This window comes from Tribolium madens, unplaced genomic scaffold (genome assembly GCF_015345945.1).
Source record: "Tribolium madens isolate multiple individuals breed KSU strain unplaced genomic scaffold, Tmad_KSU_1.1 Scaffold_97;HRSCAF=244;Tcas5.2_LG3a, whole genome shotgun sequence".
Lineage (NCBI taxonomy): Eukaryota > Metazoa > Arthropoda > Insecta > Coleoptera > Tenebrionidae > Tribolium > Tribolium madens.
In genome coordinates this window covers 6,603,632-6,615,244 of record NW_025401069.1, presented here as the reverse complement: position 1 = coordinate 6,615,244, position 11,613 = coordinate 6,603,632, and the positions used below count along the sequence as shown (strand labels likewise).

Genomic DNA, 11,613 nt, shown 5'->3' with positions numbered 1-11,613 from the left:
TTTTTTTTTTTATGTTACAACAAGAATTAATGTGTTTTTTTCAAAGATAATTTTAACAGCTTTTGTCATAAACAAATTCTCTAGTAATTTTGAATAATCTTATAATAAATCTGGAAAATTTAAAAGTGATAGTCTGAGAGTTTTTTTATGATCATGCATGTTTATTCGAAAAAGTAACAAATAGATAATTCAGAAAAATTGATTTTATCGTACAATCTATCTCAGATTACCACCTCTTTGATGGAACCCCCGGGTCCGCGCAACTCAACCCTGATGTTGGCCGACACCGAAGCCGAAAAGAACAAATGGGTCGTCGCCCTTTCCGAACTACATCGAATAATGAAAAGAAACAATTTACCCAACACTACAGTCTTATTAGCCCGCGAATTGATCGACAATTCCCTAACTTTACTAAGAAACACATTAAGTGCGGCGATTATCGACCCCGATCGCATAGTCTTAGGTGCTGAAGAAGGACTTCACTGTGTCGATTTAGACCGCACTGAAATTGCGAAAATTGGCGAAGGCAAAAAGATTTTCCAATTAGAATATATCAGTGAGGAGCACCTTTTGGTTGTGGTTAGTGGCAAACAGAGATACGTACGATTGGTTCCCATTAGAGCATTGGACGGTGATGAGACTGAATGGATCAAAGTGGCGGAAAGTAAGGGTTGTTCAGTGCTGACGGTGGGGCCTGTTGTGAGGGCGCCGTTGACGTTTTGTTTATGTGTGGCGATAAAGAAACAGGTATTTGGGTTCATAGTTCGAATAATGTCGTGTTGAATCAATAATTGTAGCAAAATTCCTCGACTATAATTGTATACGAGATAACGAGGACAAGAACTCGACATCATAGAATTCGGGATATAAATGTGGGGGCGCCAGTTCAGTCATTGCAATTGTTGTCGGATGGTCGACTTTGTATCGGTTCTCCTTCGAATTTCACGATTTGTAATCTGCAAACGGAACAACCTCTTTTCTGTAAGTTTTTTTTTTTTCATATAAACCAGATTTGTTAGTTATTTTTTTAGCTTTGTTGAGTTCGGAGAATCCGCTATATGCCACACTGGCCTGTAATGCCGTTGAGGCATTAAGAGTAATAGAGTTGCCTCGTCATGAATATCTCCTAGTTTTTAGTACTTTAGCGGCTTATGTCGACAGACACGGCCGCAAATCTCGAGATAGAGAAATCATGTATCCAGCAGTGCCGTCAGCGATATGTATGTGCGGATTTTATTATTTGCCTTTTGTAATTATTTTTTTTTTATATGTAGGCTATAGAGATGGTCATCTTATCGTTTATAGTGAGACTCACATCGATATTTTTAATTGTGCAACCGGAGAGTGGGTTCAGACACTTAACATCAAGAAAGCCAAACCTCTTAATGATAGTGGTTCACTTTCGTTATGCATTCTAAATGATTTAACTCATTTGTTGTATCTGTCTAATATTCATCAACGTGAGTTTTTGTTTATATATTTGAGATTGTTTTGGTATGTGTGGTGTTTTTACAGGTGAATTAATTAATTTAGATAATGTGGTTACGTTAGATAGAGAGGGACGGACTTTACAGAGACCGCGAAGGAGGTTTTCGCTGAGAGAGGGAAATAGGTCACAACGAATGTAAGTAAAGCACATTTGGCACTGTGGTTCTTGACGTAATTACTCTTTTAAAACGCAATAATTAACACCTTCAAGATTATCCGTGTGAAAAAATTGAACAGCCGTATTTGAAAATATCTTTAAAAGTTAATGAAATACATTTCCATTCGTCTAAATGAGGATTTTGGTGTTGGTCTGTGACAGTTACAGGTTATTTACTTTAGTTAATAATAATAATAATAATAATAATAATAATAATAAAGGTCTATTATATGCAAAAAATAAAAAATAAAATAATATACAAGAAAATAAAACAAAACGTGCATATAGGGTGATTCTTAAATAAACCGACAAAATTTTATCCTTGGTAGGATCAAATGAAAACATGCTGTAAAAAATATTTAGAAAATTCTTTGTTTAAACGTTCTTCAAATAAAATTTATTAAAGTTATTTTCGAAGTAAAGCGTACACCACTGATGTGTTTGTTAGCACAGGTATTATGTATTCACAAAACTCCCGTGACGTTTACAATGTCAAACCAAAATTTTTGAGTGTATCCTAAACGACATAGATTACAATTATTTCATCTGACTGTACTTGATGTCAAGTTTCCATGGGACACGGCACATTGCACCAATGATAATAATTAAATCATTTCAAATCAAGTGATAGCGACCAGGTTGTTAAACTTTGAGTGAAGTTGTCACCAACATAGCCATAGTGACTTTTTGTTTTACTAACTTAATGTCATTTTGACATGTCGGGAGTTTAGTGAATATATTATAGTGGAAACCATGGTATTAATGGGATTAACGTACTTGATCATTGCAACAATTCACAGACGCCGTAAGTGGCATGGGTCAAGGGGGTTTTGCCCCTAAAAGTATAAACGTAAAAAGGGTACAGTTTGTCTCCATTTATCCTTAGGAAGCTGTGATAAAATTTTGTCGGTCTATTTAAGAATGACCCTGTATAAAAGCCGAAGATCAGATGGGTGTACAATGACAAATTCGCGATTGCACACCCCTTGTTTTTCATCTTGAGCTTAGCAAATACCAAAATAAACACATACAGTGTAGATTTAAAAAAAATCAAACAGAAAAAGAAAAATTATTGAAGTAAAATAGTCTTGAGGCAAGTTTATGTTGCAAGTTCATGTTGCACATCTAAATATTCAAAAGAAAAAAGAACTAAATCAGGCTTAATTAAAGGCTCGGTTGGCCAAAAGTAATTTTTTCAACGTTTGTTTAAATTTAGTAAAGTTTAGATTTTTAAGAATGAGGTAAACTGTTGTACAATTTAGTAATTTGATATGAGAAAGACCTCTTAAATAACTCAGTGGACTGGGGTATGTAAATCATTAAATCGAATTGAAATTAAGAATAATTTATAAACAATTAACATTTCATTGTTATTAACAATTATTATCAATATCTCGGCCATTAATTGTAATACTTACCAACTCTATTCAATAAAGCAGGAAAAACCCAACGGGTTGCTAGGGTTTTTTTAAGGGCAAAACCAACCCCCTATCTCACAGGAACGAAGATATTAAGGGTGAAATTTTATCATCACTATTTGAGACGTTTGAAATCTATTCAATAAATAAAAATTTTCTTTGTGTTTGAAATTTAAAGTTTTTCACTAAAAAGTACCTAATTAAAGAGAGAAATAAAAATGTATTTAAAAAAATGTACGAAAAAGTAAAAAATGTTTTTTTTTCTATGAGAGAAGAACATTTTTGCTTACAGCTTAAGTTTTTAAAATTTATAAAAGCTTTGGGGGCGGTCAACTAAGCAAAGTAGTTGTGCAGTACTTGTGTAACCGCTCCCAAAGTTTTTATAAATTTTAAAGACTTAAGCTGTAAACAAAAATGATCTTTTATATTTTTTTATTTTTCAACTAATAGTCAATTTACCTATTTTAATTATTGTTATTCAAGAAAATCACGAAAATTTCGGCCAACAGCTTTGTTGTTGGAAGCTTTTTTTAACTGCAAAGGTTGTGGGTTATTGGTCCTTACATAACATAAATTTGCAGGAGCACGGATCGCCGGTCAAAACTAATATCGGCACCGACCAACTTCAACCATATAAGTCACATGGGTCCCGGCGAGGGCATACAGAGACAAAGACTGATTGATCTTTCGACGAACTTAGTTGATAGTCCTGATCAGTCCTCCTACGGTCCTCAGGTGCAACCACGAGTAAGTTTCAAACTTGTAGCACGTTAGTTAAGTTAATTGCAAAATCTTGCAGCCAAGTAAGGTGGCTCCCCTGCCCCCGAAACACGGTGAACGTAAACGCCTGGAAATATCAAACCCGATTCGGGGTCCCGCTTTTCCTCCCGCTTATAACGGTGCAAAACGCGCGGCGCCCCCGCGTCCCAGAGATCTTCCACCGGCTTTGCCGCGGCCTTCCGATATGTCACCTTCCCCCGATCCAGCGAGCATAGGAAGCATGTCGTCTCTGCACGATATGATCAAGGTACGAGTAAGGTGTTTTGTGGTAAATTGTCAATATGATATGGTTTTTTTGTGTAGGGTACGGAGAAAGGCAGTCCTCGTCACTCGATCGCGAGCAATAACAGTTCAAACCTTTCAACTCCTCCTTCGCCCCAAGCAGATCATCATAATAGTTCGAGTTATGATAGCTAAACGCCGTATTTGAAGACTTATCGAATAACATAATAGTTGAGTATACACTAGAATTATCTTCTCGAATCATGCATGCGCGAAAATGTCTGACCTTGTACGGAGTGTTCAATGAGTTCAAGTCGGAATTGTGATTGTACTTTCAATTGGACACTTTGTATATTTGTACTTTCAGTTACCTCATTATTAACAAAAACGGAATAAAATTTCAAACCGGTAATGACATCAGTTCATTGTATTTAAATATATTTAGTTAAGGAGGCACTGTACTTATTTCTTATTTTGTAAATTTTGTGTATTTTTTATTTTGTCGTATTGTTTATATCTGATAGTGTAATATGTTACACTTGTAAAATAATTCGAGTCAATTAATTAACTGTTGTAATATTAATTTTTTATAATGCAAATTTGATGTTATTATTTATATATTAGGCTCTATTACTGTAGCAGAGTGTAATACTGCCAAAATTTTAATTGAGAATATTTATATTTATTTATTGCTTTGTTTTTTAATTTTTTTTATTGAAATTAATTGTACTAGTGATATTTATTAGTGAAGTAAGTCAAAGGTATTTCGATATTCATATAGATAAATATTTATTACTGTATATCCAAGGTTTTAGTACAATTTTATATTAGTTTTCAACACATGGCAAGACAATATGGGTGTTTTTATCAGGTGGTACAGCCAATTTTAATATTTACATTATTAGATTTTCTACTGTGACTTCAGATTTAAGTATTTATCGTCATATTTAGCTTTTCATTAGTTAATGTTTCACGATAGGAAAGACATTTTATATTGGTGCACTAAAATTTGACTTTTCATTTGTGATGGAACATTCACTTTAACGGTATAAAGGACTTGTTTCCATAAAAATATAACAAAGGCATTATGTAACATACTAGATAACATATTTATTTTATTAATAGAGTTATTTATATTAACAATATGAAGGATATAGTATTATAACGCTAAAAACCAGCCTTTTTTATTACGTTTATTAACCAAATTTGTGTTGAGAACTTACAGTATGTATTTTATATTACACCATTTTTAACAATCATTTCCTTTAATTTCTTCTCTAACTCGACTTACTTTTTTTAATTGTGTATTTATTTCTTGCTGTAATAAAGGTTTTAATATTTTTTACGTAATTCATTTTTTTACCTCATACGAGTGAAGAAAATCGAATTTGTTAAATAACTTATACTTAACTCAAGTAAATTCATTTATCATAAAAAACTGATTTCTAATAATCATGTTTGTAACAAGAAAAGAAAATCTAATTTTGATCCAAAAACTAAAAATGATTGATTTTAACAAACAATACAAATTTGCTCTTACTATACTTCCCTTAGGTTACATAACAAAATCTTACGCAATGAGTCACTGGAGATTAAATATAATATTTAATAAAAAATGTCATCTTGTGTTAAAAAATTATTTTAAGTCGATCTCTTCTGCCATTTTCCGTTTCCTCGACTTGATGGCCGTCAACGGAGTTTTGATCAAATTTTCGATCAGAAAACTGAAGTTGCCTTTTCCTTCACTTTCGTTGCTTTTATCTGGTTCTTTCAACGGTAACAGCTCATCTATACTCTTTTCGTCTTCATCGCCTTGAGCCCTTGACACTTTAACCGGAATTTCCGGTAACAAATTCGACTTTCGCTTGCGTTCCAGATCCAGATGAATCGGGCCGTAATTGCGGAAAAGCAAATGGGAAACGCGCGGCCTAATACTGGACCTGCACAATTTCGGCGGCGAAGGTGTGTACGAAGAACTCGCTTTGGACGAAGTAGCCTTCAAGAGAATGTAATCCCTCGCACGTACCAACTCGTTGGTCAAGTCTTTGTATTTTTGATCCCATTCGTCCATGTGTTTCTTGATATCGGCCAGTGCAGTTTCTTGTTCTTGTATTTTGGCGGTTTGTTCTTGGATTTTACGTTCTTGATCCCTAATTCTGACCGACTGGGCTTTTAGCCGCTTGTTTTGTTTTTTCATTTTCTGGATCAGCTTTTGCGTGTTTTGGTTGAGATAAGCGATATGGTGTTTGTATGTCTTATATTGTTTTTTGATTTTTTGCAAATCATTGACTTGTTGGACGATGAACGGTTGCGCCGGTTTCAGGGTTGACGGGCTTCCCGAAAACGAGGCAATGAATGCTGAAATTTCACATTTCAGTTTAGTTTTTTCGTTATTTTATTTACCTTGACGTTTTTCCTCCATTTGTTCTTTGTGTTCTTTGACTCGGGGCAGAATGTGTTCGTCGAAATGTTCCATCGCCATGCTGCTGAGATCGCGTAGTTCTTGTAAAAGTTGGTGGGTGCGTGGAGGAGTGCAGTCACTTTCAACGAAGCTTAAAACGTTTATCATTTCGTCCAAAACCTTGAAAAACATGTTGCTCGCTTTTCGTAAATTTTATTGTTTTTTGTACTTACTTTTCCAGGTATAAAACATAATAAATTATTTTCGATATATTTCATGTATGTCATGTTTAGCATGCTAATTCGAGTTTCGACGGCTTGGAGAATGTCACAATGGCGAGATAATGGATGAACTCTTCTCTCAGATTCTCTTCGTGGCAGCAAGGATTTAACTCTTTTATAAATGGCCGCGTGTCTTTTTTCTAACTGAATGAATCCTCTTGAAAGCATGCGGCTTCCTACCTCATTGAATTTTCTACAAACCTAAAACAACAGTTCTGAAAATCAGTGCATTCTTTTAAGGTCCCAATTTACATAAACGGTATTTTTTATGGACACGGACCCGAATGACAAATTTAGGGCAAAAAAATGTACTAATTCACTACTGTATAACGTCATACAGCAAATTTAATTTAACAAATTGTATAAAAAGTACACCAACTAAAATTTGGAGTACAATCCGTACTCGGGAACATTTTTTTCTTATAAAAAGTAAATAAATAGTTGGGCTCTAAGAATTAGATTAATAATGAAAATAAAGATGAAAAATATTTGCTCTATCTCCGCTCACCGATTTTGACCAAATGCGAACTTATCTGAGATCGAGAAAATTCAAAAAAATTCATTAAAAAATATAAGTATAATTATTGTTGATGAGTTAAGATATTACTATTGGGTACGTTCTATTGTGATTAAATAAGAAAGAATTCACGTAGAAAATATTTAATAAAGGTAAATGATTAAATAACAAAAAAGGTAAATAATTTATTCAGCGTAATTTAATTGGGTAAATCTGTTATTGTTCAGGAACCAGCAGATTCAGGTTAGGATCTGAAATAACCGAATTAACGAATTCTTGTTCACCGCCCCTGATTGATAACGTCGGAACCACATCCACTGTTTTTTCTTTCATCATTCCTGTCTTTTCCCACATTCCTGATCCACAATTCTTACAAGCAAGTGTTGGAACAATCTCCAGCGAAGTAATTCTATTGCCACAATTTCCACATTTGAAAAATCGTTTCATTGCATCGAAAACTTTCAACGGATGTTTGTTATCTTTACAAAACTGCGATGCGGAAAAATGTGTGTATTTACACTGCAAACACCTAACAGCCTTACAAGCGACTTTAAACGTATTGATCATCTTGTTTTCCATTTGTTCTTTCTTTTCCAACTTTTCGAAATACTTTTCTTGTTCTTCATTATCGCGATCGTCAAGGACGTCCATATGTTTTGAGGTTGTCTCCATCATTTTTTTGAACCGGTCTGAGAGGAACTCATTTTCGACTATTTTTGGCCTCTTTGAAATGTTGTCTAAATTATCGGTATTTCCCAGAGGGCGTTTTTTGTTTCCTGGCGATTTTATACTATTCGGGTCCGACTTTTTCAAGGGTCCATTTTTTTGTACATACTTCAGAGCGTTTAATTTTGCTCTATTGATTTGCTGGGGAGTAAATGACGCTCCCAAATCAATTGTTTCTTTTTCACAACTCAACAACACTGGAGTATCTAATTTAACAAAATCGGTGGAAGCATTAGCTTTTGTTATTGTATGAGGCTTAGAAACAGGTTCTTCTTTTTTTGTTGCAATACCAGCTTTCAATTTTGAGATAACTTCAACTGCAGTTTTCTTAGAACTTTCCAAAGTGACTTCTGGCGAATGTGTCGCTTTGAAATCAGTTTTAACATCATTCCCACCCAACCTTTCCAACAAGCTGAAATCTCGCAATCTTTGGCGTTGAGTAACTTCGATATGTGAAGCCACCTTTGACGTCTTTTTTGCTACACTACTTTTTCTTGTCAATTGGGTATTACCACTAAGAGCTTGAAGCAGAGTTTTCTCTTTTTGTTCTAGCTTCTTACTACGCTTTGCTGGGATTGCAGTGTAGGATTTTCCAGCATAAAAAACTTCATTTTTGCCCAAAACCTTATTCCTAAGTGCTGTCAAGCCTTTACCAACAAAACTCGATTGTAGTTCTGCGCGTTTACTACACTTCTGATATTCTTGTTTGATGTGATAAACGCAATATTCACAATGACTTGTATTGACAATGTTGGTACATTGGCCCCCATTCTTTTTCATACTCTTGCAAGTACCCAAATCCCTTGATTGACCCATAATCAAAACTTTTTGACTATTATCAACACTCAAAGTAGCCTAAAATAACACTGAATTATAATTAAGAATTTTTTTAATCGAAAACTTACTTCATCTCTTGAATTATCCTTTGACTCTAGAACTGACGGATTCAGGATTCCTACCACGGTACCAACGACTGTTTTCCAAAGTTGCTTATATGCACTCCCAAACAAAAGTACTGATACGGTTTTAATATCATTTTTTAAATCACTGAGACACCAAATTATAAATTCATTGCCCTTTTGGGACGTTTTAACGGCACTTTTCCCGGCAATAACCCCCGCGATTACCCAATTTTTATCCGAAATATTCCCCGAAACAAACTTTTTAATTCTTGCAAAAGCAACAGCTTCACGTCCCACCATTCTTTCTTGCAAAGCATTGAATGATATCACTGGGTTGACAACCCTTAATCCAAATATAGGGTCACTCTGTACGTCTTGTATTTTTGGCAAAATTTTGGGTTTAATAGGCTGATTATTTGATTTACTTTTCCATGTGACTTCTGGTTGAGAAACGGGGCTATTTGAAGCCGAACGATTAGACGACTCCAATAAATGCTTAATTTCACGCCCGCAGTCATTGTATTTTCGTTCCTCGTAATATTTATTGTCTTCGTCGTCTGAAGAATCGGTGTCTCCTGTGTGAATTAAACTTTTTGATGTGTTTTTTGACGAATTTTCGTCATCGTCTTTGCCGAATAGATCTGCTTCAGTTAAGGTTCTTGTGGGGACATTATCCTTTTTCAATTCTTCGGTTGCCACTGAGAGAAGACTGTCTAACAAATCCTCGGACATTTTTCCCCGAAATCATTTGAAAAACTAGAAAACGTTTCACAACACAAGAAATGGCGCGTTTTTATAAAACGTCAAATTGACAGAATTAACGCAGGCGACCAACGCAACGACTCGAAAAACCCTACGCCATTTAAAGACCACAAAACGAATGTTTTATTGAAAATTTCGTAATGAATGCGAAAATCTGCACGTGGATGATTTAAATAACTTACCAGTCGGTTTTTGGCGATTTCATCGTATGTCAAAAATGAAAAGATCTTTTCTAGGGCGACTTCTGGTATGTACAAAATGAACGACGTATTGCTCATTGTCTCTACTGGCGAACTAAATTACTCGATAAGTATCAGTTGTGGTTCTTGTAAATCACTTAAATGAGTTCAACTCGACCAAATATTATTATATTATATCTTTTAGATTCACAAAACAAAAATAAATACACCACTTCATGAAGGGCGAGTAGGAGTACCAACCGCACAAAATGAATTGTCTCTTGAATGACCTTAGTCAAGGCATTTAAAAATTTCCAGAAAATCCTCTCAAATTTCGGGTTATTTTCATATGAAAGACTTTTGATTTTGCTTTTATAATTACAAAATTAGTTAGAAGTAGTTGCCACACATTTTTCTAAACAAACAGAATTTTCCAAGGTTGAAATTTTAAAATAAAATAAATCGTTGAAGAAAATTTGTTGAGACTTCTCATTGTGTTCAAGAATATTTTGCTTTAATATGTAAAGATACAAGCTTTAGACTTTTCAAAATAATTGTTTTAGTAATACGCACTCAAAAGAAAAAATGATGAAATTGTATAAAAAATCGTCATGTTGAAAACATATTTGTTAATTAAATTTCACACATCAAAATATTTAAGAAAATAAACACTATCCTGAACCAACAATGTATTCCAGTGACTACTTAAGTAAAATCCAAATGCTTTAATTCCGAGGGCATATCAGCAACACTTTTCGGTGAATATGTGGGCTGGTCTTTTGGGGAAACGTGTGGTTTGTCAATAATATAAACTAATTCCAATATAACGTGACCCCCTTTCTCTCTAGATTTAACAGGACCGGACAGGAGATCATAAATTTAATTTGAGCTATCATCTGAACCCGGTGGGGTCATTTCTGATTGTTCAACATCACTGCAAGAATTATCATAAATACAATTTAATTGTTTTGAGTTGTCTCACCTTTCATCAATTTCTATTTCTCTGATTGCATCCAAGAAATCTTTTTTTTCCACTTTAGTCTTAAAATCGAAGGATATAAACGAACCCAACCCCCAGATTGGTTTTTTAAATTTTACAACAACATGGTTGTTGTCATCGTTTTTTTCGATTTTGAGTAACTGATATTTTGATATTGTTATTCCTTCTTCAATTAAAATGCTAGTATTCACCACTGAAATTTGTTTAATTACTGGAATTGTTTCTTTTTCACTTTTAAGTTGCACATAAGCCAGAAACTCCATTTTGTCAAATTCTTTGTTAAATTTTCTTCTCTTTAACAAAAACTGGAATTGATAAAGTTTCTGTAGGACCTCCATGTCCACACCATAAACTTTCGTCGTCATCTTAAGCTAATCTAAAACAATAACAAACATCCTAACCTCCAATTCAAAAAATCAAGTAGAAAATAATAGAATAATCTTAAATTTACATACTGTTTCAACCAGTTCACTAAATATTCGCTGAGCTGTTTATTTTATCTTTTATAGATTCACAAAACAAAACAAAACAAAAAATACACAACCATTTTTTAGGGGAATTCTAGCGAGTTAACGCCATGTTAACACAATAAGCGAACACAGAATTTCAATATTTTCCAAACTTGAAATTTAAAATAAAATAAATCATTGAAGAAAATTTGTTGTCTTCACATTGTGTTCAAGAATATCTTGTTTTAATAAAGATACAAGCTTTAGACTTTTTCAAAATAAATGTTTTTCAGTAATACGCACTGAAAAGAGAAAATGATGAAAGAGTATA

At 34.0% G+C, this 11,613-nt stretch overlaps 3 protein-coding genes across 4 annotated transcripts in view; 1 reads left to right on the top strand and 2 right to left on the bottom strand.

Moving 5' to 3' along the window:
* The window catches only part of LOC123014063 (serine/threonine-protein kinase Genghis Khan), a 15,379-nt gene extending 9,973 nt beyond the window's left edge, over positions 1 to 5,406 (top strand). For both annotated transcript variants that reach the window (XM_044412928.1, XM_044412927.1), the window contains 8 exons: positions 226 to 747; positions 798 to 981; positions 1,032 to 1,220; positions 1,275 to 1,460; positions 1,516 to 1,624; positions 3,645 to 3,810; positions 3,863 to 4,090; positions 4,147 to 5,406. In XM_044412928.1, the coding sequence (XP_044268863.1) occupies positions 226 to 747; positions 798 to 981; positions 1,032 to 1,220; positions 1,275 to 1,460; positions 1,516 to 1,624; positions 3,645 to 3,810; positions 3,863 to 4,090; positions 4,147 to 4,260 (1,698 nt within the window). In that variant the 3' untranslated portion in view covers positions 4,261 to 5,406. The remainder of the gene's footprint in view (positions 1 to 225; positions 748 to 797; positions 982 to 1,031; positions 1,221 to 1,274; positions 1,461 to 1,515; positions 1,625 to 3,644; positions 3,811 to 3,862; positions 4,091 to 4,146) is intronic.
* On the bottom strand, positions 4,863 to 9,707 carry LOC123014069 (protein MCM10 homolog). The gene is made up of 5 exons (XM_044412939.1): positions 8,896 to 9,707; positions 7,496 to 8,845; positions 6,700 to 6,948; positions 6,469 to 6,646; positions 4,863 to 6,423 (listed from the first exon to the last, which is right to left on the bottom strand). The coding sequence occupies exons 1-5, from the start codon at positions 9,622 to 9,624 to the stop codon at positions 5,702 to 5,704; spliced, it is 3,228 nt and encodes a 1,075-aa protein (XP_044268874.1). The 5' UTR covers positions 9,625 to 9,707; the 3' UTR covers positions 4,863 to 5,701.
* A 720-nt stretch (positions 9,708 to 10,427) lies between these two features.
* Positions 10,428 to 11,428, bottom strand: LOC123014067. The gene is made up of 3 exons (XM_044412937.1): positions 11,289 to 11,428; positions 10,816 to 11,209; positions 10,428 to 10,767 (listed from the first exon to the last, which is right to left on the bottom strand). Exons 2-3 carry the CDS (start codon positions 11,196 to 11,198, stop codon positions 10,713 to 10,715), a joined length of 438 nt encoding a protein of 145 aa, XP_044268872.1. The 5' UTR covers positions 11,199 to 11,209; positions 11,289 to 11,428; the 3' UTR covers positions 10,428 to 10,712.
* Between the last annotated feature and the right edge of the window lie 185 nt (positions 11,429 to 11,613).

Bases quoted from the DNA above. Each gene is read 5' to 3' on its own strand.
- LOC123014067 (XM_044412937.1), bottom strand. From the start codon at position 11,198: ATGACGACGAAAGTTTATGGTGTGGACATGGAGGTCCTACAGAAACTT. The intron at 10,768-10,815 runs GTGAGACAACTC...TAATTCTTGCAG, and splicing joins GAAATAGAAATTGATGAAAG to TGATGTTGAACAATCAGAAA.
- LOC123014069 (XM_044412939.1), bottom strand. From the start codon at position 9,624: ATGTCCGAGGATTTGTTAGACAGTCTTCTCTCAGTGGCAACCGAAGAA. The intron at 8,846-8,895 runs GTAAGTTTTCGA...GTGTTATTTTAG, and splicing joins AGGATAATTCAAGAGATGAA to GCTACTTTGAGTGTTGATAA. The intron at 6,949-7,495 runs GTTCCTGAACAA...CTGTTGTTTTAG, and splicing joins ATCCTAACCTGAATCTGCTG to GTTTGTAGAAAATTCAATGA.